This window comes from Halichoerus grypus, chromosome 8 (genome assembly GCF_964656455.1).
Source record: "Halichoerus grypus chromosome 8, mHalGry1.hap1.1, whole genome shotgun sequence".
Classification (NCBI taxonomy): Eukaryota; Metazoa; Chordata; class Mammalia; order Carnivora; family Phocidae; genus Halichoerus; species Halichoerus grypus.
Window position 1 is genome coordinate 66,664,152 of NC_135719.1, and position 25,779 is coordinate 66,689,930.

The 25,779-nt window shown below is 43.1% G+C and overlaps 1 protein-coding gene across 1 annotated transcript in view; it reads right to left on the minus strand.

Moving 5' to 3' along the window:
* Positions 1-273: 273 nt before the first annotated feature.
* The window catches only part of SQOR (sulfide quinone oxidoreductase), a 47,728-nt gene continuing 22,222 nt past the window's right edge, over positions 274-25,779 (minus strand). Inside the window, exons 3-10 of the mRNA XM_036089464.2 lie at positions 24,048-24,218; positions 17,656-17,709; positions 14,948-15,142; positions 12,264-12,473; positions 7,150-7,333; positions 2,350-2,417; positions 1,878-2,056; positions 274-592 (exon numbers count right to left, since the gene is read on the minus strand). Of these exons, the coding sequence (XP_035945357.1) occupies positions 535-592; positions 1,878-2,056; positions 2,350-2,417; positions 7,150-7,333; positions 12,264-12,473; positions 14,948-15,142; positions 17,656-17,709; positions 24,048-24,218 (1,119 nt within the window). The 3' untranslated portion in view covers positions 274-534. The remainder of the gene's footprint in view (positions 593-1,877; positions 2,057-2,349; positions 2,418-7,149; positions 7,334-12,263; positions 12,474-14,947; positions 15,143-17,655; positions 17,710-24,047; positions 24,219-25,779) is intronic.

The following is a 25,779-nucleotide window of genomic DNA, read 5'->3' on the forward strand; positions in this document are numbered from 1 at the left end:
CAAACATGGTGGCGGAGCTAAGGGGGCTGCAGCCACCACGTCCCCACAGAGGACTTGTAAGCATCACGTGTTCGGGGCTGTCTCACACACACCGCCTGAAATAATATTTTCCCTGGAGTGACCTTCTGTGCATCCAAACAGGCTCTGGTGAAATCATGCCGGCTATCAGTGGAACGCTTACAGGAGGCAACAGGTAAGCTCCCGCCACCAACCCCTGCTCCCAAATGCTGTAACTTTTCATTCCACCGGTCAAGACAAAATTGTGTCACAGAATCGCAATCAATGGCAAGCTTTTATTTAAAAAATAGGAATCTATTCTTTCATTTGAATACTTCCAAAGAATCAAACTCATCCTGAGCAGACCACACAGTGGCTATCCAGAGGCACTGAAAAGGGATGCATTTGGTCACCATGATCCAGCAGTAAACTCTTTGCACAGGGTTAGGTTTTAAGTTCTTCGTGAGGCTCTTGGTCAATCAGCGACTGTGATTTGGGTTCAGAAGCCATCCAAGGAGAGCAAGGGTTGAGCCCTCCTTAACTCATACCCAGATGGAACACCTTCCTCAGAAAAGCTGGTCCTCCCCAATAACCCCTGGAAGAAATGACCAGAGAAGATTATTTGCATCAGAAAAGATGAGGGTGACTTCAGCAGCCGGAAGCTCAAAGGGAGGCCAGGTTGCTCACAGAGCATGCTTCTCGGCACATAAAACAACATTTGTCTAGTGAAGTAGAAAGATCCCATGACCGGGAGGGGACAACCTACTTTGGCTCCTGGCTTTGACACAGACTTGCTATGTGAGCCTGGACACGCAGACTCAAGTCAGCAAACAGGTAGGAAGCTTCTACTACATGCAAACTGCAATCCTCTCCACTCTCATTTGCTCATAAATTAAGTATAGGTCAGGGTTTCTCAACCTTGGCCCTACTGACATTTTGGACCAGGTATTTCTTTGCTGTGGGACTGTCTTGTGCATTTCAGGATGTTTAGCAACATCTCTGGCCTCTGCTCACTAGATGCTCCCAAACATCCCTTCCAGTTGTGACAATCAAATATGTCTCCCGATATTGCCAAATGTCCCCTAGGGGGCAAAATCCCCCCTGGCTGAAAACCACTGGTGTACATATCCTGACTTAACTATCTCTTAAGGGTTTGAACAAGTGAAATGAGATTGTCATTTTTTGGACAAAGAAGAACTATTAATTTTAATTACTCTATTTACTTATTGAATTCCTACTATGTAGCTGTCTTTCTATGTGTCATCTCATCAATCCTCATCCTGTGAGGTAGGCAATGTTCATTTCATTTTGCAGATAAGAAACTTAAACATAAAGTGTTTAAGCAACTTGCCTTGTCAGCATTCTCATTCACAGCTAGTGAATGACAGAAGCAGGACTCAGACGCAAGTCTGACTCCAAAGCTCATGCTCTTAATCACTAGGTTTTATTTTTCTTGGAACACAATAAAAACAAAAGGTGGCAGACGAAAAGGTGGCTACTTGACATGTGAAAGTGATTTACTATTATTGTTGTTGTTGTTGTTGTTGTTGTCGTTAATCCAGCAGCAAGAGAGAGCCAGGGCATGGAAGACAGAAGACTTGGTCACTGCCAATAATGAAGAGAAGAGGCTGCCTCCCCCTGTGGCGGGCAGATGTGGGATGGCTCCCTTCCTCACCCAGAGCAGCCTCTTCCCCAAGTATGGCTGAGGTCGCAGATCCTAGGCTGCCATCATTCAGCCATGAGAAAAGGCACAACAAAGCAGATCCCATCTGCCTGTTCCGCTTTGGGTCCTGATCTCTCCTATAGCTTGAAGCCCTCCTTGAAACAACCAGCCTGCACAAGTCAGTGAGGCGGGTCTCTACCCTAGACGAAGGCCTTACCTCAGCATCATATTCCAGTACAGGAAAGGCATCAGGTCGGCCTTCATGATGTACATGCTAAGTCGCTCTCTGCTCTGGTCAAAGGGGAAGGTTTCCAGTGGTTGACCGTCGTAGTCGAACTCCGCAAGAATCACACGGTTGTAGCCAGTCACCAGCGGACACGAGGTGTAGCCATCATACTAAATTTGCATGTGAGACCGAGTTGGAAAGTGGCTTTTTTCATGGTATTACAGAAATACTTTAGAATTTATTATTTAGCATAAATAGTGGCAATTTTCTTTCTTTTTTGTATATTTTCATTTTTTGTACCGTGAAAAATGGAGATTATCTAACAAAAATATATGCTAAAGGCAAAAATTAAAGTGCCCACGTGAAAGAAACCAATTAAGAAAGTGGCAGAATTGTGGGAAAACACTGCTTTCACGCAGAGTAGATGATAATTGAGACAGGGCTTCTTACATGGCATACAAACCTTTTTCATTGGTTTTTGATTCTTCATAATTAGAGAAATTGTTCTGTCAAGTATTCCTGACTGGGCAGCTGGAAGAGAAATGGAAAAGTCCGAAAAATATAAGCATCTAGGTTTTCCAAGAAAACTAATTTGCAATTAAATGCAAACAAGTTAAGAAGCCTCTATTCCCTCTCCCTCTAGATTTTAACTAGAACATGACTCACCTTGCCACTCAAAGTTCTGGCTACCAGAAAGGGTTCTTTAACTCATCAAAGGCCCACACAGATGCCTCTGTAAGTTTGAAACTCTCCAAACAAGAGAACTGCAAGGATGGTCCTACCCCAAACCCACTCCCCCTACTCTTAGGGGTCAATGGTTGTCAACTTGGTCTGTGTGTCCAGAATCCCCTAGCCTATTCAGATGTCTCTTTGTCCTTGTCCAGACAGCCTCAGATATATTCAATTAGGCCAAACAGTGAGCTTTCCTTTGCACTAGAACGCCCTGGCTGAGGCTGACCAGATATAGACAGTCAGACAGGTAGACGGATGTTTTTGGTTTTTGATGGCAAGAGTGGGAGACTGTTATGAAAATATTCAAACTCTATCATTCTTGTTTCATCTATCCCATCATAGATGCCACTTTTTTTCTGGCGTATTTTCAGAGCAAACGTCACAACAATTCACCCATAAATATTTCTGTGTCTATCTCTGAAAAATAAGGAACTTTTTAAGTACAAACCCAATAGCATTTTTACACCTGAAATTCTAGCAATAATTCCATAATATCACCTAATCCCAGGCTGTGTAAATTTTGAATAATCAAACTGCCCTTTTAAAAATACAGGCAGTTTGTGTCTCAAGAGGTGGAAAACTAGATTTACTTTTGAGGAAAGATGGGTTATGTTTATACTGTAAAATGCTCCTTAAAGCAGTTGTTTTGTGATCCCCAAAGTCAGGAGTCAACAGACTTTTTCTGTAAAGGAAAATTTTACAGGGGCGCCTGGGTGGCTCAGTCAGTTGAGTGTCCAACTCTTGATTTTGACTCAGGTCATGATCTCAGGTTAGTGAGATGGAGCCCCCCCCCGCCCCGCCATCGGGCTCCGCGCTGGGCATGGAGCCTGCTTAGGATTCTCCCTCTCCCTCTCCCTCTGTCCCCTACTCCTTCTCTAAAAAAATAAATAAATAAATAAATAAATAATAAATAAAAATTCTACACCTTGTGGGCACAGAGGCAAATATCAAAGACATTACATAACAAGAGAGAAAAAAAACTTATTAACAAAATCCAAAACATAAAAATAATTTTTTGTAATAGTGAGAAGAATGGAATTCTTTTCCTTACCACAGTGTTCCCTATCATCAAATTGATTATAAATGTTAACTGGTAAAAATCATTCCTACAAAAACAAGCTGTACAAAAACAGGCAGCAGGTTGCATTTGGCCAGCAGAGTATAGTTTGCTGATGCCCAAATCAAAAGAGCAATAAATGTTTTTCCAAAATGAGGAAGTTCAAACAAATGAGGAATAAATAATTCTGCTTAAAAATATAAACTGGCTGGGGTGCCTGGGTGGCTCAGTCAGTTAAACATCCAACTCTTGATTTCGGCGGGGGTCATGATCTCAGGGTCGTGAGATCGAGCCCCGTGTCGTGCTCTGTGCTCAGCGAGGAGTTTGCTTGACATTCTCTCTCCCCCTGCTTGCTCTCTCTTTCTCTCTCTCTCTTTCTCTCTCTCTCTCTCTAAAATAAGTGAATAAGTCTTTTAAATATATATAATTATTATATTATATAATATATATATATTTTTTTGTATATAAAGTGGCTGTCCTCATTGTTTTAACATCTCTAAAGATCATATTTCCATTTTGGAAAACTTTGTTCCCCTTTCGGGCCATAGAGAGTTTGGAATCTTTACTGAGAAGACCCAAGGAGGCCTCTGCCGCAGGGCATCAAGGCCAACAGATGAGGAGAAACAATGGCCAGCAGGTGCCACCTGCCGAGAGGTTGGGACCCAGGAAGCAGTCACACTGTCCAGGTTTAAGGTGTGTGTGTGTGTGGGTGTGTGTGTGTGTGTGAATGAAAGTATATGTGAGCTGTGGATTTTCCCTGTATTATAATCCCCTTCTGTTATGCCCAAACCTTCGGTTAACTTTTGTTAAATGTCACATCCTGGTCTTGATGTGGTGTGGGTAATGAAGGGAGAACCTTGGGGCAGAGAAAGAGGCATGAGCCACGGGAACACTAGATTCAATGCGGCAAGATGGGGTCTCACTCACAGTAGCACAGTGGTCTGGAATGAGGTAAGACACCTGGTTGGGTGGCAAGTAAGCCAAGGATGGGTTATGGGACATGTGAAAACCTTGCTAGGGATATTCAGAACACCTGGAGAAGGGAATCTAGTGAGAAATGTAGATCCACTTGGGGAACACTGGCACTACTGTTATTTCATAGCTAAAATGTGAAATGACATACATATATGCATTTAACATGAATGCAATAAAAGCATTCACACTGTTTGAAATACAAATGGAATGGAAACAACATAAATATAAATTAAGAGTAGACCTATTAAATAAATTCTGGAGCAACCATATAATAGAATATAGACCGGGAAAAAAACAGATGTAAAAAACAATGGGGATACTCTCTACGTGCTCAGGGGGAACACAGAAGCAGCAAATGCAAGGCAGGGCTGGGGACAAGATTTTTCACTTATAACTTTTTGTGTAATCATATTTATCTCTTCAGAACAGTGAATGAAATGTGTTTGATGTAGGCCACACACTGGGTAATCTGGGCCCCACATGCATCCACAGGCATTTTCCACACATAAATTCAGCAGGTTACATTAAGAGAAATGTAAATTTAAAGCATCATCACGCAGTCTGCCTATAGATCACAAAGAGAAAAGATACCTTTACAGTGGAGAGAACCAGCGGGCACCCCTTCACTCAGCGATGAAATCTAACTTCACCAAGAACAAGACAAGCTAACATGGCGGGCTCCTAAGGTGAGGCAGCGGGAGGAACACAGCCTCACGTGTGGAGGGTCTTGCCAAAATGGATCACCTGAATCTAATTTTAAGAAAACCACCAGACAGGGTGCCTGGGTGGCTCAGTTCGTTAAGCGACTGCCTTCAGCTCAGGTCATGATCCTGGAGTCCCAGGATCGAGTCCCGCATCGGGCTCCCTGCTCGGCAGGGAGTCTGCTTCTCCCTCTGACCCTCCCCCCTCTCATGCTTTCTCTCTCTCAAATAAATAAATAAAATCTTTAAAAAAAAAAAAAAAAAGAAAACCACCAGACAATTCTAAATTATGGGATGTTCTACAAGACAACCAACCTGGACTCTTCAAAAATGCCAGGGTCATGAAATTGAAAAAAAAACAAATGTCAGAAGGCCTCTTCTAGATTAAAGGAAACCAAAGAGACATGACATCCAATGCAGTGTATAGCCCTTAACTGGCTCATGGATTTAAGGGGGGGTGGGGTAATAAAGGCCATTTTTATGAAAACTGGAGAAGTCTGAACTGGCTTGTATATGAGATAATTATATATGAGATAATACAGTGTTCAATTTCTTGGACATGATCATGGTCTTGTGGATATAGAGGAGAAAGTCCTTTTTTGTAAGAGATGCAGGTCGACGTACTTGAGGGTGAGGTATTACTATGTCAAAACTCACTTTCAAATGACTCGGCAAAAAATGTACATGGAGTAATAAAGCCAATGCTACAAAAGATGATAACTGGTTAATATCTGGAGGCTATCTGGATATTCATTGTACTTTGAATTTTTCACAGGTTTGAGATTTTTGAAATCAAGAGTTGGGGGAAAATGATTATTAATAATGAAAAAGACATTGAGTGGGTTTCCTAGAAAGCCCTTCGTGGGTTGCAGCAGTGAAAGTAACACAATCTGTTCCACAGGTGTGCAATTCACACAAAACGTTCTCATCCCAGCAGCGGGAAGGTCTGTGTTTTACAGAATCTGGAGAAGACAGTTCTTGTCGAGAGAGGACAGCATCTAAAAGACAATTCTCCTCATCACTGCTAGTGCAGAACATGGAGGTAACGAATTTACTTTTCCAGGCTGAGGCCTTAATCGTATACCCATCAGGGCACGCTCCACTGTATTTGTCCTAACAGAACAATTTTATGGTCTGCAAGCTTTCATTGACTTGGATGCATTTTCTGTGGAAACAAACAGCTTCCCCAGCTTTATGGTGTTTCAAGCAGAAGAAAAATAGCCAACCTGCCTAGTGTCATGGGCAAAAAAGGCCAAGGAGAGGAGCATGGCAGTATGAGAAGTAACAGAATTCCAGAGAGCTGGAAAGGTGGTACCCTCTCCCTAATGTCCCCTCCCCTGCAAACAACTCCCCGGACCTAAACAAAGGCAAATGAGGTCAGGCTACTCTTTCTTCTTCTTTTTTTTTTTTTTAAAGATTTTTTTATTTATTTACTTGACAGAGAGAGACACAGTGAGAGAGGGAACACAAGCAGGGGGAGTGGGAGAGGGAGAAGCAGGCCTCCCACTGAGCAGGGAGCCCGATGCGGGGCTCGATCCCAGGACCCCAGGATCATGACCCGAGCCGAAGGCAGACGCTTAACAACTGAGCCACCCAGGCGCCCCTACTCTTTCTTCTTTACACGATACTAAGTTCATGGACAACTTGCTTCTGTGTCAGGGAGGCTGAAGTCATTTTTAGGCCACAAAGGTTTCACTATTAATGGAATGCCGTTTGTGCCAAGCTTTGGTTTTTGTTATGATGGTGCTTCAGGGTGACATCATTCTGAGAGAGTAAGAAACCTAGCTCATTCTCTTACCTACTGCGGCAGCGGTCTTCGACGTGGGAAGGTTGGTGCAGTCCCCAATGCCGAAGACATTTGGGTATTTCTTGTGTTGAAGAGTTTCTTTATCTACATCCACCCAACCGGCAGCATCAGCCACAGGACTCGTCTTGAGGACATCTGGTGAGCTCATTGGTGGGGTCACATGAAGCATTTCATACTACAAAGAAGGAAAGCATCCAAATTTGTGGTTTTTTCCAGTATTTCTCCAGCCTCACAAGCTGTCCCCTGACCTCCCTTACCCGTACACTGCATGGTGCACCATCTGCTTCATGGTTGCACTACTCCACACCCTCTCCAAGATCTTACACACTCCCATGCAGCCTCATGGTAAAACAACTAACCATTCTCTTGCCTGCTGTGGTCTCCCTGCATAGACTCAACATGATCCTTCTGGTCAGGAGGCATGGGGGAATCACAAACACCAGAATGAACCTCACTAATGTTCTGAAAGAACCCCCTGATGTTTCTATTATTCCTAAAACAAAGGAGGAGGTGTTTCTCAGTTGCTCTCCCCTGATCCTCAGCTGTCTACTTGTAAAGTCTGGTACTTGGGTTTTATTCTGCAAAAAGGTGCTCAGAGTCCCTGAAAACTATAAAGTCTGTGTTCAGAGCTGGTAAGTGAGCACCATTCCCAAATACGGGTGGACTCTCAAAATCCATAAAGGAAACCATCAGAATGCCAATTTAAGGTGAAATAAAAGGTGGTGAGAATATTAGCTAGCATTTTGGAGGAGAGAGGGATCTGATTCAGGAAAGGGTTTACTGAACAGTGTAGGGGACAGGGTGGATTTTCTTTTTCCCAAAAAAAAACTGCAGCACTGCACTAACCCACTGTGATCAATTTGGAGAGCTCACTTAATTTTTTTATTTATTTATGTAATACTTTCATATTTGTTTATGTAATATTTTATAGTTTATCCTTTTTTGTCTTTTTATTATTATTTATAAACTCCATCTAGCAATTTCAAACTGATTTAAGGGTCGCAAAACATTTCACCTTAAGGTGAAAACCTTAGCATCTTAAGACAATCCCAACCTTGTGATGCTCAATAGCTCCCAGCTTCCACAAGGAGGTCCGCACCCTCGTCAGTGCTTGGTAATCATGGATGGTGGAAGGAGTTAAAGAGGTGGCTTGTCTTTATTCCCACTCTCAAACCATTATAAGTTTCATTAGCCGTAAGGTAGAACGGTGCTGTAAATGACCAGAGCTCTTCAGCAAGGGGATCTTGGGTGGTTCCTTACACGCACAGGTCCCTGAGCATGGCTCTGTTAATGACCGTGGAAAAGGAACACCTGTCTGCAGGATAATGCAGAAAATGGCCAACAACCATCATCCACCAAATTACTAAGGCTAGGTCTATTTTTTAATAGTTAACCAGAACTACTTTTTTTTAGCTGAGGGAAAAATCTTACCAGAGACATCTATATTCATTGGCGTTAATGTGCTTAAATTTCACAAGTACACATGAATTCCATCCATCTCTGCTAGAAGGAAAGTTAGCTATTTCCATATAATCATCATAAAGGCATGAAGTTTTACTTGAGCTAACATCCTACAAAAGAGATGCTAAGGTCTGCTTTATAGATTTACTGAAAATTAACATTGGCATTTCGCTGTAGCTTGTCCTTTATATGTTATTTCCACAAACCGTGTATGATAAATAACTTGGTTTTCCTTCATTAACATAATCTCTTCAGAATAGCCCTTTTGAAACTTTCATGTTTAGAAGCAGCATTTAGGGAAATGCAGGTTCCTGGGCCCCACCACCCCGAGATCCCAATCCAGCGAGTCTGGGTGAGGCCCAGGACTCTGTACTTGAACAAAATCTCCTAGAGATTCTGACATGTGAAACCTGTAGTTGACAGTCTTGGAAGCTCTGGCTTGAAGGGACAGGTTCGTTTACCATGAAAAACAGAATGTCATTATATGGACAAGTCATTTCACCTTCCATTTGCTTATCTATAAAGAAATACATTACCGTTGGCCATTGAACAATGCAGGGGTTAGGCTATAGGCTTTCTTTTTCTTTTCTTTTTTTTTTTTTTAATTCTTTACAGTGGTGGTCCTCAATCCTGCTTGTACATGAGAATTATCAGAGGAACTTTCGAAACTCCCAATCATCAGTCCACCCCCCAAACTAATTAATTAAAATCTGTGAGGGTTAGACTCAGACATCAGAACATTTAAAATCTCCCCAGGTGATTCCAGTGTGCGGTCAGGGCTGAGAGTCACTACTTCAACACCTTTTGGTAGATTTTTTGGAATTCCAATTTAAGAGTGGGGTTGGGTTTGGAAAGAAAATCTGACCTGAAATCCTATCACTCAAAGGGGATACAAATATCTTTCTTCTTTATAAACCCTTTAGAAGAATAATAACCATTTATTTATCCAAGTCCCCATCCACAACTTCAACTATGCAGAGCACAGCTGAGAACCAAAGTAAAAAAGACCAAATAACAAAATTAAGTTAATGCACTCAAGCGCATACACTTTGTTCAGAAAAGTATGCTGTGGGCCCTCATTGTAGCTCATTCACTTTTACTTAACATAGAATTGAACACATTCTCATTTTCCAGTCAATAAAGAATTAGCAGCAGCAGCTTAAAAGAGCTGAAGCTGGGGGGACCTTCTAGAGTCACTTACAACTGCCTGACAGCCAGGAAAGAAGAAAACTGGAAAGCTACAAAAGGGACACACACAAAATCAAATACAGAGTAGTCTGAGACCCTTTTATAAGGTGATAACTAGCCCTAGTAGGCCCTAGGAGCATAACTATATAAAAGCTATTCAAAATTATGACCCTGAGCTGCGGCAAGCAGATATTAGATGAGACTGGGACATCCTATGATACCAGAAAGCAGGAAAGTGCTCAAAAATATGATGGCGACAAGTCACAAGGGCATCGCCATCTTGAAAGGGCTCCTACTGACCAAATCTGGGACAATGTGAGCACCAAAATAATTATAGACAGTAATGAATTATAAACCATTGGGGGTAAAAACAAAATTCATGAGTTCATACCAATAACTAATGAATTAAGAGAGAAGGGAGGGCTCTTGCAGACTGAATGCTAACAGCCTACTATTAAAGGTAGAGAGAATGCTTGATTGGAAAAATCATCATTTTGCAACCGCCATAGTAAAGACTGGATTAGGCAAAAATCATAAGTGGATGGTAAAACCAGTGGGAAACTTAATGAGGAGGGAGTATGGTGTCTGCTTGGTCTTTTTTTTTTTTTTTTTTTTTTTTTTGACGGGAATTTTAATTTTTATTGATGAACCAGGATTTCCTACTGAATTTTTTTTTTTTTTTTGACGGGAAGTGTCTGCTTGGTCTTAAAGTGTCTTCTCACAGACTTCTTATTAGTAGCAAGGGGGGAAAAGAATAATAATTAAACAGTGGAGAAATTGGGCCATCTCTTGACTGGTGATCCAAATAAACATCATCAATGAGGGGCAGGTGACCATTCTGTGCTCTCAAATGTGATACACTAGAAAGTCACGACATCGCTTATGCAATACTTCAGTCTAAAATGCACAGCCTGATACTGATCACAAGAAAACATAAACCCCAAATGAGGAATATTCTATTAAAAAATAAAGCAGTGGGAGGCGGGCTGTATTATTCCAAAATATCAACCAAGAAAGGCTGTGGAAATGTGTCAGATCAAAGGATGCTCAAGAGACATCACAATTAACAGGCAAGACCTGCCTGTTGACTGGGTTCTTGCCCTGGAGGGAGAAAAGCACTATAAATGCGATTGGGTCAATCAACAAAACCGGAATACAAACCGTGGATTAAAATATTGTGCCCATGCTAAATTTCCTGAATTGATAACTGTACTGTGGTTATGTAAAAGAATAGGGATCTCTTAAAGGATTTACACTAAAGTATTTAGGTAAAGGGCCATGATATATGAAGTATATAACTCACCTTTAGAGGCTTTGAGAATATATATTATATTACATTATTATATTATATTATATTATATTAATTATATTATATCATATTAATTATATGTGGAGAGACAGAGAGACAGAGAGAGGTCAAATGATAAAGCCAATAGGGTAAAACTCTATAATAAATGAATCTAAATAAAGGCTACACAGCATATAGTTTTCTTTGTACTGGTTTTATGTTTGCAGCTTCTCTAAGTTTGAGATTATTCACAAATAAAAGTTTAAAATTATGAACTTGAGTCATCAGTAACATCTTAAATGAGAGTTAATACACAACCACTTAAGAAAGGAAAGATGTGTGCAATACATTTTAGAAAAAAGCCTGCACTAAAAAGCTTAAAATGTGAAGTTTTGATGTTTAGAAGATTTGTCGTTGGCTCATTTCAAAATTCCTTTTTTTATGGAACCCTTCATTCCTCTAAAACCACGGAATGAATAAAATGTCACTGTGATCCGTTTTCTCGTTGCTAACAGCTCTTGCCAGAGTGCTATAAACAAATGATTCTCCCATGGATGCTTCTCCAGATGCCTTTACATTTTGTTCTTAATCCTCATACACCTCTACAGAAGGACTATTCCCGCTACACAGAAGGAACACACACGCAGAATACAAGCCCATATACAGAGGCTCAATCTTTCCGAGTTAGGGTATGGCTCGCAAGAGCTTTCAAGGATTCTGAAGTGCCTCCTTTTGTGCACAGGTGGAAGATATTTAAAGACACCCCCCATCCCTCGTGAACAACCCACAGGCAGGGGTGTTTCTCCATAAATCAAGACAATCACCAAATCCTCCACTGACGGAAGCCCTTCCTGAATTCTAGGCAAGACCCGAAGTCATCAAATATTTTTGGCTACTTCAAGTGACTCGGGAAGAAAAATGGAGATACAAAATAGGATCAAAATTCACTTGATACCCATAGATAAACACTCCTCAGCTCTCAGGGACACCGCCTCTTACCTCTTTCTCTTCCCCATCCATTTCGATCCACCTTCTCCCCTACTGCTGCCCTGGTATGCTCATTATAACCAGCCTCCCCCAGCACGATGATGGCAACTGGGAGGTGGGGGCCACAGTGTCACCAGCATCTACAGCCGTGTGTACCTGACAACTGAACCTCCCCACTCACCGAAATCACTTGGGTCTCTCCAGGTTTGTCCAGATTCTCAAAAACAGCCTCTTGTCTATCAGCTCGGACTTCGATGAGGTTTTGCTTGTAGTTAACGGTGAGGTTCCTCTCCTGGATGATCTCCTGCAGGGCAGCTGCATACTTCTTAACCCCAAAAATGGTTCCAAGGGAAGTGTTGAAAATGATATTGGCCTTGGATCGCTTCCCTGTCTGGGAAAAATGGAAAGAACAGAAACAACCAACGTCAAAGCATTACTTCAGCCACCTTTTTTTTTTTTTTTTTTTTAACCTAGATGAGAATTAAAACCCTCAGAAGAGAGCTCACCAGCTTTCTCCATCACTATACACTGATGGGGCGAGGTGTGAACCAATTCACTCTCTCCTTATTTTCTCTCAGTGACACAGCAACTAAGTGCACTTTTGAGTCAGGGGTTAAAGAGGGCACCAATCATGTGAAGGCCAGAGATGGAGGTCAAGTCCAGAGAAAGACGAGCTGAATTGTTTATTCATATACTGATTTGTTCATCCACTCAGTCAGTATTTAATGAGGTCCTAGAGTTGGCCGGTACTGTTCTAGGTGCTGCGGGAACAGCAGTGAACAAAGTTCCCGTCCCATTGGCTCATACACAGTCGTATTGTTCATATGTTTCAGAGGCTGGTATTTTCCCTGATGCCTAAGATCTCATAGGGCCTGAAAGAGAAACTTCCTCTCGGCCATCTAAGACTTGGTAGAAAAGAGTTTTGCAAAGAGAATTCCAGGTGGGAAGAAACAGCTAGTCTCCCTTTTCCTTTGTTCAGCTCCTTTCAGGATTTGCTCACCTGGATCACACTGTTTGTTTGTTTTGAGAGAGAGAGAGAGAGGTTGGGAGAGGCGCAGGGGAGAGGGAGAGAGAGAGAGAGAATCTCAACCAGACTCCATGCCAAACACGGAGTCTGACGTGGAGCTCGGCGTTGGGCTTGATCTCACGACCCTGAGATCATGACCTGAGCCAAAATCAGGAGTCAGACGCTTAATGGACTAAGCCACCCAGTGCCCCTGGATCACACTATTGGAAAGAAGTTAGGTGGGTAAAAACCTCAAAAGGCTGTGCCATCCGGTAATTCTCATAACCCAGAATGACATTTCTTAGAAACAGAAACGATGACTCAAACTGTTCCTTCATTCCCCAGGGCGGTTGGCACAGGTCTGCACAATTCAGGTGAAGGCTTCCCGGGGTGGGTTCCAAGCACACATTCAGGTGGCTCTTCAGTCCCACCTGCCCCTCCCCTTCTCTCACTTGTCCCTTTACAGAACCACAGGCTGCTTGGAATCCCGCCACTGCCTCAGGTCAAACCACACTATGATAAACTAAATGTGACATCCCCCACGAGGGCAGGAGGGCGGGAGCAGCTTCCCCGCAGCCTCACGCCGGGTGTACTCGAGCTGCAGACACCGGCTCTGACATGCAGGAGGAATGCGGAGCGTCCCCACCCAAATAGCTCTTTCCACCAAGGTCTAAAGTTCTATGTCAACATTTATTTTTGCCTTTAGAATTGGCATTTTGCCTACTGTATTTTCGTTTATCAAGAGCCAGAAAATATTCATAACCTTGAACTAGAGTGGGAGCAATTGAGGATATTGTTATGTTTAAGAACAAACAATGTGGGGCGCCCGGGTGGCTCAGTCGTTAGGCGTCTGCCTTCAGCTCAGGTCATGATCCCAGGGTCCTGGGATCGAGCCCCACACTGGGCTCCCCCTGCTTCTCCCTCTCCCACTCCCCCTGCTTGTGTTCCCTCTCTCGCACTGTGTCTCTCTCTGTCAAATAAATAAATAAAATCTTAAAAAAAACAAAACAAAACAATGTACAACCGATTGTCCAACTATATGGAAATACTTAAACAATCTCTAACACATCTTCCCACTAGATTTCTATGTACACATTAAAAGTATTTTACAAGGACTATTTAATAAAAAGTAGTACATCTAGGGGCACCTGGGTGGCTCAGTCGTTAAGCGTCTGCCTTCGGCTCAGGTCGTGATCCCAGAGCCCTGGGATCGAGCCCCGCATCGGGCTCCCTGCTCAGCGGGAAGCCTTCTTCTCCCTCTCCCACTCCCCCTGCTTGTGTTCCCCTCTCTCGCTGTGTCTCTCTCTGTCAAATAAATAAATAAAATCTATAAAAAAAAAAAAAAAAAAGTAGTACATCTAAATTCGTATGGTATGATTGTAACCATTAAAAAAAAAACAAAAACAGGGGCACCTGGGTGGCTTGGTTGGTTAAGCATCCAACTCTTGATTTCGACTCAGGTCATGATCTCAGGGTCGTGAGATCAAGCCCGGCAGCGGGCTCCACTCTGGGTGTGGAGCCTGCTTAAGACTCTCTCTCTTTCCTTCTCCACCTGCCCCTCCCCACCACATACTCTAAAACAAAACAAAACAAAACAAACAAACAAATAAAAAACACATGTATAGGAAACAAAATAGAAGGACATGTCAAATTGATAACAGCAGCTATATTAAAGTAAATGGAATATAGCGACTTCATTTTTTTTCTATTTTATAAACTTCCAATTATATAATTTTGTACATATGTAATAAAAATTTATAAATAAAAAAGGTATTTTGACATGGATAAAATGGATTTCTGGCATCACTGGATTAGCACCGTCTGCTCTCCTTGTCTCTATCCCTGGGAAGGAAGCATACCTTCCTGAAGTAGGCTTCTGACAAATACATGATCTTCTGGGGTGCTCCGGCACACTTTACAGGGGTATTTGGGAAGGTAAAGATGGCATTGCCCTCCTTAAAGTCCTGCAGAGCTTTCCATGTCTTCTCCACCGTTTTCACTGAATAATTGGACCCTATTTTGGGATGGTCAAAACCTTCAGGTAAGCCTTTAATCTGCAAGAAAGCACACAAGGAAATTATTCTTTAACAAAAGTGCAAATTCACGAGTGTAAATTTTCTAAGAAAAGTGCAAAAACTCTTGTCGTGAGCCTTCATTCTCTGCCATTTCGATAGCCTCTCAAGTATTTCAGTCTAGTCATTAGCCCGCAGGACTCACACCCATTGGAGTAGGGAGGAAGGTGAGGGATCTGCTAAGATCAGGACTGTGGTGCCTGGAGTCAAATGCCGAACTGCAGAATGGACTCGGCCCATGGGAACACCTTTGCCTCCCTGGCCTTGAGACCATGATTTGAACATATCTCTTCCCACCATCAAGGTGAGGACAAGAAGCCAGCCATGCTTCCTTTTTGGAGAATCAGTTGCCTTACTGGGGAGAAGGACAGGCAGAACCAAGAGCCATATTGTCAATAATCACAAACTTAAACAACCCTTTATTAGGTTGCACCAAATCAAACTCTTGGTAAAGGCAGGTAATTAAAAACATGGACTTGGGAACCCCACAGATCTGGCTCGAGTCCCAGCTTTTCCACTTATAAGGGTTATGACCCTGGGTAAATTACCGAATATCCCTAAGCCAGTGGGTCTCAAATGCAGTTCCTGGGAACTTGCTAGAAATGCAAATTATCAGGCCCCACCCAGACCTACTGATTCAGAAACTCAGGGGCAAGCCCAGAAATCTGTCTGGCTCTCTAGGTGGTTCTAATGTACACCGAGTTTATGTTCATCATCTGTAAAATGAATATAAAAGTAACTGTTTCAGAAGGTCGTTGGTGGGAGGAGATGAGACCACACACATAAAGTGCTTAGAAAAATGGCACCCACACGGTGAGTGCCCCACAAAGTGTCTGTGTAGTCCTGCCAGGAAGATTAACTGGACACTTGTCTTCGGTGTTAGAAGGTTCATAGACTGGGCGCCTGGGTGGCTCAGTTGGTTAAGCGACTGCCTTCGGCTCAGGTCATGATCCTGGAGTCCCTGGATCGAGTCCCGCATCGGGCTCCCTGCTCGGCAGGGAGTCTGCTTCTCCCTCTGACCCTCCCCCCTCTCATGTGCTTGCTCTCTCATTCTCTCTCTCTCAAATAAATAAATAAATAAATCTTTAAAAAAAAAAAAAAAAAAAAAAAAAGAAGGTTCATAGACTGCAGTGAAGATGGCATAGATCGAGTTGAGACTCAAGCACCAGTTCTTCCAGCAAGAGCAGAGAACCATCAAAAACCAGTCATGAAGATGGGCTGGTCCTTCGGAACTTCCCAGGCTGTTCTCCAGACTGTAGGGCAACCTCGCGACACCCACCCCTCAGCTGTCAAGGAAACAGAGTGCGAGGATATCCTCCACAATGCTCAGAGTAAAAAGCAACTGTTCCTCTGATTACTGACCATTATCTCCTGCTACAGTTTAAGTAGTTGTAATATCAGCAGTTTCAACAGCAATAATTATCATTATTATTATTTTTATAAAATCTCCTTGTATTTTAATGTTTCTGAAGTCTCAGCCCATGCTAACAGTGGATAATTCGTGGCACGACTCTGAGGTAGGTGAGGAACTAGTCCTGGCTCCCAGACACAGATGAGGGAACTGAAGGAGAGCGAGGCTGAGAGACCCACCTAGAATCTTACAGAACCGGATGCTGAGACTCCTGACCACTGCCTCGGGTTCTCCTCACACGACCTCCCTGCTCCTGGTTCCTAAAGCAAAACTCACTATCCAAGAGATAAACAAACAGCTGATCTCTTATCTCTTTCATTACTAGTCTCTAGTTTGAAGAGGTTCTTGTTAAGGAAAAAGGTGCCATAAAGTGGTAACCAAGTTCCTTTTAGGAAGACTGGTCACAAAGGGCAGGTTATGACCCCCCCATCCAATTCGAGTTGCTTCCCTAGGAACTCTGGAGAGGCAGGGAGAGTCAGAGAAAGAGAGATCTGATTCCCCCTTTGGCTGACCAGGCCAGGGAGCAGGACATCACCATGCAGACACCCCGTGGAACTGAGGGGAGAAAGAGGCAACTCAGTCCTACATAGCAAAGTAGTTTTCTCGTGACTCTGGAAGAGCCTGCTCTTTTGCAAGAATTGCCATTAGGGCATGGATATGCTAAACTCGGATTAAAGCTTAAAGCTAAAACATATCATCATCGTTGACATCGTTGACAAAATCTTAAAGATTTTTTAAAAACCATATAAAAAGACCGCTAAGAAAAGAAAAACTAAAAGAGGATCCCTTAGAACTCTTTCATGCCAAAATGAATACAAAGCAACTAAATGCAGCATTTGATCTTAGCATAAACAGGCCAGTGTCACACAGAGGTAGTTTAAAATAGGGGCACCTGGGTGGCTCAAATGGTTAAGCGTCTGCCTTCGGCTCAGGTCATGATCTCAGGGTCCTGGGATCGAGTCCCGCATCGGGTTCCCTGCTCAGTGCAGAGCCCGCTTCTCCCTCTCCCTCTGCCACTCCCTCTACTTGTGCTCTTAAAAAAAAAAAAAAAAAAAAAAAAAAAAGAAGTAGTTTAAAATAGTACCTTCTCATAGTCCAGCTGGATTCCGAGAGCAATAATAAGATATTTGTAGGAGATCTGCAACACAAAACAATGGTATTTTAGACCAGGATCCCAGAAATGGCAGCCCAAGGGCTAACTCAGCTCTAGCCCCATGTGGCCACCCCCATGCCTCCATTTTCTACTGTGGATGCCTTGAGGCTGTGGGTGGCAGGCAGGGGACAGGGAGGGAGCCACACTCCTGTCTGCCATCACGTCAGCCACTCTCTGTTTCTCATGCCTCGGTGCTTCACAAGTATTGAATAACCTGCCTGGCTCCCGAGGGTTTGAGACTCCCGTGTTTTCACACAGTGAAGAAGGATACAAAGAAGCCACAACTATTTGTGTGGTGCTTCTGTTAACACTTCCTCATGCTGAGGGGTGGGAGAAGCACTTCCTAATCTTAAAAGACAACAATAGCCAAACTTTGGAAAGAACCAAGGTGTCCATCAACCGATGAATGGATAAAGAAGAGGTGGTATACACACACACACACACACACACACACACACACACACACACTGGCATATTATGCAGCCATCAAAAGGAATGAAATCTTGCCATTTGCAATGACGTGGATAGAACTGGAGGGTATTATGCTGAGCGAAATAAGTCAATCAGAGAAAGACAAGTATCATATGACCTCACTGATATGAGGAATTCTTAATCTCAGGAAACAAACTGAGGGTTGCTGGAGTGGTGGGGGGTGGGAGGGATGGGGTGGCTGGGTGATAGACATTGGGGAGGGTATGTGCTATGGTGAGTGCTGTGAATTGTGTAAGACTGTTGAATCACAGACCTGTACCTCTGGAACAAATAATACATTATATGTTAAAAAAAAAAAAAAGATAGTAGGAAGGGAAAAATGAAGGGGGCGAAATTGGAGGGGGAGATGAACCATGAGAGACTATGGACTGAGAAACAAACTGAGGGTTTTAGAGGGGTGGGGGGTGGGGGGAGGGGTTAGCCCAGTGATGGGTATTAAGGAGGGCACATATTGAATGAAGCATTGGGTGTTATTCTCATTGGGAGTTATTCGCAAACAATGAATCATGGAACACTACATCAAAAACTAATGATGTACTGTATGGTGACTAACATAACATAATAAAATAAAATTTAAAAAAAATAAAAAATAATAAAAAAAGAGACCATTAACTTTAAAATGTATAGAGTCATGTGTGAATCCCAGACAAATCTGATCTGCCATATGGATTGGATCAATAAGTTAGAAACTGCCTTTTTGAGGGTCATGGAAAAGGATGTGATATAATCTATATGATCTTACTTATGGTCTATTTAAAACTTAGAAGTCCCCTCTTTAAATATGTATATTGTGGGGCATCTAGGTGGCTCAGTCAGTTAAGCGTCTGCCTTCAGCTCAGGTCATGATCCCAGGGTCCTGGGATCGAGTCCCATGTCGGGCTCCCTGCTCGGTGGGGAGTCTGCTTCTCCCTCTCCTTCCCTCGGAGCAGGGAGCCCCATGCAGGGCTCGATCCCAGGACCCTGGGATCATGACCCGAGCCAAAGGCAGACGCTTAACGACTGAGCCACCCAGGCACCCCAGAAATGTGGGTTTAAGATGAGAAGGAAGAAAGCTGAGGCCAGAAAGTGTAAGCCAGAGGGATATAAAGAAACAGGACTTGCCTAGAAAACTGGAGGTGGAGAATGATCATAATGAAAGTCAGGAGCCCAGCAAAGGAGTAATGGGTTGTAATGAATTATCACAATCTTGTACTAAAAGGAGAAGCAGAGCAGCAAAATGAGTAGGTCACAGCTGAAGAGAGAGGACTCCAAGACCAGAGAGTGCTTGGTCCAGGTTGAGGAGCCAAGGGCAGTAAGTCTCTGCAGAGGTCCTGCCCTGGTATCCAGGAGGCTCAGCTCCAAGGTCACCTCCACAGTGAGGCCTTCCGATGATTCAAATCCCCTCCGCACTGGCCCCTTCTGGGAGCTTCCTCAGCACAGTGTACATGACACGTTATAGCACTGGTTGCGTTATTTAGGAATAATATCTTCCCTTACTACATCGAATACTCCAGAGGCTAAAGGTTATGTTTCATTCTTTATATTCCTGGAATCTAGCATAGTCACGAAATTAAAGTGAGGAACTCAGTAATGTTTGTTGGATGGATGGATGATTTCAGTTGTTTGTGAAATACATAATTTATCAAAGTGGACAGATAATATACACATCTTCCTCTGTATGATTTGCCTATCCACAGAGAGCTGTGCCCTGAAATTCCTTGTTCCTTAGGAAAGTGTACCAGGCCCATTAACTACCTGACTGAGCTATGTTGAGTCTTCAAGGTAAATGAGGTCAGATGGGACATGGGGTCTGGGGGTGATGATCTACAGGCAAAACATGAACACAGTCAACAAGAAAAACCTTTGGTTTGTGTGTGCCCAGATTGTTTAATTAGAGTATAATATTGATTATTTTTAAGGACTAGTAACAGACAAGCTTAATATCATGAAAAAAAAAAATCATTGAGGGAGAATAAACCCTAAGAGAACAAAGAACAAAAAGAAAGCCTCAAGCCTTCTGAATAAATTCAAGTTTCCAGGCCAGATGATCTAAATTCTAAGGAATTGCAAAAACTTGTAGACAAGACTTTTGAGCAATTACAGGGAACAGGGCAGACAGACATTGCCGGAAGGCTAAATATGGGCACGTATTCTAATTTTCTACAGGGAAGTGGGGGCGGTAAACTCTGATACTAACAACCTAGTAAATAGGATGTTCCTCCATTGTAAAATTCCAGACTCATCTACTAAATAAATGTCTCTTGGTGATTTAGGAAAAGAGCACCAACATATGTTCACAGATTGCAAACTGCTTTCAGTTAGTCAAGGGTCAGGAAATATGCTGACACACAGCGGATACTTAATAAGTATTTCTTTTTCCCTTTTTTCATGTGTCCTTTTAAAAGTAGTAACAGTAACATCTCTTGGGCATTCACTCTGCAGGATACTGTTCTAAGTCTTTCACATGTTTTAATTCATTTAATCTTCAAAACAACCCAATGAGGTAGGTGGTATTATTATCTTTTTTTTTTTTTTTTAGATTTTATTTATTCATTTTAGTGGGAGAGAGCAGGAGGAAGAGCAGAGGGAGAGGGACAAGCAGACTCTGCACTCAGCGCAAAGCCCAAAGGATCTCACGACCCTGAGATTATGATCTGAGCTAAAATCAAAAGTCAGATGCTTAACCACTGAGGCACCCAAGCACTCCTTATTAGTCCCATTTTATACAGATAAAGAAACTGAGACACAATTTGCTCACAAATATTTACTGAGCACCTCCTATGTGACATACTGTGCTAGGTCCTGGACATACAACATCGAACAAGAAAGATACTGTTCCCACCCCTCCAAGAACTCAGTCTAGTGGGTGAGAAAGGTATTATCAGATAATCACACAAATAATTACTAAATCATAGACTGCTATGATAGCATGTCAAGGGGGAACCTGACCTAGCTTAGTAGGTCAGGGAAGGCTTTCCTGAAAGGGTATATCTAAAGTAAAGATGAATCGGAGTTAGCTAGGAAAAGAGGTAAGCTCAGCATGTGCAAATGTCTCAGGGAAGAAGGAGGCCAAGGCATTTGAGGAAATGAGAGGAAAATGTGCTGGAGCAGAAACAACAAGAGAGAGAGAATGGAACCAGAACCAGGTTAAGTCTGGAGAAGGATAAGGGCCAGTCCACACAGAGCCTATGGGACACATTCCAGACAAACAGACCCCTGCATCAGGGAAGAGTCAGAGACACACTGAGTCTGGATTTCAGGAAAAGCCTTCAACTCAGTCTTGAAGAAATACTAATGTATAAACCATGAATGGAATGATTTTGGTAAATTTTTAGCAAAAAATATTTGCTAAACAATGTTCATTAATTTATGCAAGGTAGAAAAAGCTCCCTAAGGACATGTTATCAAATTAAAACCTTGAACTTAAATGAAGCCATCATGGATAATGGCTAGGAAAAAAAAAAATGCTAACTGGATGACAGAATCATAAATCCACAAGATCCAGGCAAGTTGGTAAGATGAACTAAAGCCAACAAGATGACATCTTCCATGAGTTGGTATAAGCAGATTTCTGAGATCTGGCTATAGCAGACTTTTGCTTAATAAAATCTTGGAAGAAAGTCCTGCCAGTTTACACCAACTTCTTCCCCAGCCCTAAAACAAGACACTGCAACTTTCCTAAGAGTCTGAGCCCTAGGTGTCTAAGCAAGCTCAGGAGTGAGAACACCTACCAATGCCTCTCATTCTCAAGAGATGAGACAAGTTATGATTCTTGAGATGCACACGGACCCAACCGCAGAGGGCTCTAAACTGTACGTATAATATGAAGGGGTCTAATCAGGAGGCAGGCACTGCTATACCAAAGAGGTGATATAGATTGTCAGAGACAGGTGTCCTGGCCCCAGGAACAGTGGACTGGCAAGGGAAATGAGCCCCAGAGCTCAATCTTCCATTCAATACTGTCTGCTCTCTTGGAGATGCTGGAGAAAATAAGTTCATCAACAGGGATAAATAATTTTTAAGTATTTGATATATATATATCCTAATTTATTATATATATTCTAATCCATTACATATGTCCATATATTAGATATGGATGGAGAAAGCCTGACTTGACACTGGGTCATGTGAAAAAAGACCCAGAAATTTGAACTGACCTCAAGCCCAGCATGAATCAGCATTGTGCTAATGGTTGCTAAAAAAAGGCAAATGCTAACTTAGGCTATATCCAGTTGTGGGAGAGAATAGCATCACTCTATTCTGGGCCATTCTGTAAAATTGCCTACTCTCCTGGGCAACCTCTTTCATGGGGGCACCAACAGGGCAGATGATGTCCACAGCAGGGCAGAGAGAATGGCGAGGGCACTGGAGACCACGCTGGAGAACAGGAGAAAGCGCTGAGAAAAGTGAAGACAGGGCACAAGTCTACCTGAAGACTAGATTTACACAGACAATAAGAGCCATCTTCAAATAGCTGAAGGGTTCCTCCACAGAAACAAAAAGATACTCTTGGCCATGCTACAGGACAAAACAAGGAACAAAAAAGGCATTAAGGCCAAAAACACCCTGGGGGCCCAAGAAAGAATGAAAGGGGCTACAGAAAAGTGGATTCTGACTCAGCAGAGGCAGAACTTTCATATGACCCGTCTGTCTAAAACCTGGAGTGTGATTGCTTGCTGTCAGAGAACTCCTTGACCCTGGGACCATCCCATTTTAAATTCAATCCCTGTCCCCACATGGCCCAATTCCAATTACTCTGCTCTATTTATTTTCATTAATACTCATCACCTTCTGGGGCGCCTGGGTGGCTCAGCTGTTAAGCATCTGCCTTTGGCTCAGGTCATGATCCCAGGGTCTTGGCCCGGCATCGGGCTCCCTGCTCAGCGGGAAGCCTGCTTCTCCCTCTCCCACTCCCCCTGCTTGTGTTCCCTCTCTTGCTGTGTCTCTCTCTGTCAAATAAATAAATAAAGTCTTTAAAAAAAAAAAAAGAAAAAAGAAAATGCCTGCCACAGTGCTGGGCTCAGCGGCAGACAAGAGGACATGACACTGCAGATGGCTTCTGAGCCTGTCATCTCCCCCTCCTGCTCTCATCCCTACAGGGGCTTTGATCTCTGGGTGATAGGAGCAGACTTCTAAATGGTACTGAGCACTTGAGAGTCTCAAGCTCCAGGAACAGAAATTCTCCTTAGCCCTCGTACAATGGGGACTCACACTGTCCCTTACAACTCTGGCATATTGCCCCCTGGCATAACTGGAATGGATATTTTCCAATGTCTTCCTCTGGGAGGTCAACTGTCCGGGAGAGAAGCCAGCTGTTTCAAAGGTAAAAGGAGGGAAGTGCTGCTATTTTAACATATAGTGGTAGTACTTGTTGAATAAACCATTCAGATGCAAGATACCATACCAAGCGATTGAGCAACAGTTCAATAAATACATGTCTTCGTTGTTCATTTATTCATCACTCACTCCTTCCATCTATCCCATCCTCCATCTACCACACACTTTCTTTTTTTTTTTTTTTAAAGATTTTATTTATTTATTCATGAGAGACAGAGAGAGAGAGAGGCAGAGGCAGAGGGAGAAGCAGGCTCCCCGCAGAGCAGGGAGCCCGATGCGGGACTCGATCCCAGCACCCTGGGATCATGACCCGAGCCGAAGGCAGACGCTTAACCGACTGAGCCACCCAGGCGTCCCCACCACACACTTTCCACCTCATGCAATATCAACACACACACACCCATGCACACACATGCATATATGTTGCTCTCTCTCCGTGCAGCTATCCAGTTTGATAATGGCTGTGCATTAACACGAGCCCTGACTAACTAAAGCCGAAGGACCCCGATGCTTACCTCCTTGCCATTGTCTGTGTGGATGCAGTTCTTGTCTGGGTTCAGCTCAACCACTCTAGCTTTGATCCATTCTACACCAGATGGTACCACACTCGCAGTGGGACGGCCAGATGAGGATAACTGCTTGGCACCAGCACCCACCAGCGTCCAGATTGGCTGGTAGAAATGTCTCTGAGAAACAAAGTATTTGGAGATCCGTTTCAATTTGAGACAGATCAAAAGAGTCATAGTTAAAGGTACAGGAGCTAGACTCTCAGTTATCCCGCCCAACCCTTGAAGCATCATGTAGAAAAGCCTTAGAAGGTCAGTCTCCCCCTCACCCACACCTATTGGTGTCTCCCATTATGTTAAGCTCTGAAGGGCAGTCACCTAACACAAGAATTCTGCCAAGATCATCCCAAAAAAGCCATCAACTACCTTTCGTGAGCATTATATTATTTGTTCCTCAAAGTTGATTTGATGCTTAACATGTACATGTTATGTGTGTGTGTGTGTGCTATATATATACACACACACACACATATTATGGATACATTTATGTGCACAGACATAAAGAAAAATTAAGCCTGGCAGCCTAAATATGGTTCCTTAGAACCATCTGGAGACTACGGTAAGTCTGGAAAGTTTACAACCACTTTTGAAGAGTCTCAAAACTTCTTGAATTTCCAACGGTGCTTCCCAAACCCACGGAGGACTGCAGACATTCCCTATTGGCCCTAGGACCCTCTCCTTTCCTTTCTCAGAGGTTTTATACCTGAAGCCTGTAGGCACCAGATCCTACCCCATGATGCCAAATATCCACTATTTTCTAGAATTATCTTGCTTCAGATGGTCCTCACTTGAACTAAGTTAGTTTTGAAAGTTCTAGACTCATGGGCAAAGGGCAGATTGATCTAACAGCCTCCGAGAATCCCAATACACTCATGGAATGGCCTGGGGGATCAAGAATTTCTCAACACTGCCAAAATGCCTCAAACTGGCTGGACAGAATTGCCAGCCACAGAGATGTTAAAGAGGATACGAAAAATGGCTTTGCAATGTCTGTAAAGCCAATAATGGAGGTGATCAAAGAGAAGGAAGGCAGAGGTCTCCAGTGGTGAGAACTCATTGATTTCAAATCCATCTTGAACAGAAAAAGGAATAAAAATACAACCTCAGATTCTCTTTTAGACTACAAACAAGCATCAGCTCCACCAATCACTAAACCAGACACAGTACCAAATACCTGAGCCCCTAGCAGCACCTTTGAAAGACTTCCATCCTGCACTTCCTCACGGGGGAGGACAGCCATAACTCTGGCCTCCCAAATTGTGCCCAGTGCCTCAGAAGAGCCCTTCTCATTACCAAGACTACCCCAGTGGGAGACCTGCCCATGGGTTAGCTACAACACACCATAGGCCCCTGATGGAGCTCTCAGACCAGTGTCATTTAAAACACTGAGGCACCTGGGTGGCTCAGTGAGTTAAGCGTCTGCCTTGGGCCTGGGTCATGATCCCGGGGTCCTGGGATGGAGCCCCATGTCTGGCTCCCTGCTCTGACTCCCTGCTCAACAGGGAGCCTGCTTCTCCCTCTCCCTCAATCCCTTCCCACTGCTGGTGCTCTCTCTCTCTCTCTCTTTCCCTCTCTCTCTCTCAAATAAATAAATAAAATCTTTTTAAAAAATTAAAAATTAAAAAAAATAAAATGCTGACCCTGAATTAGTCACTTTAAAAAGGAAAATGATCGAGAACAT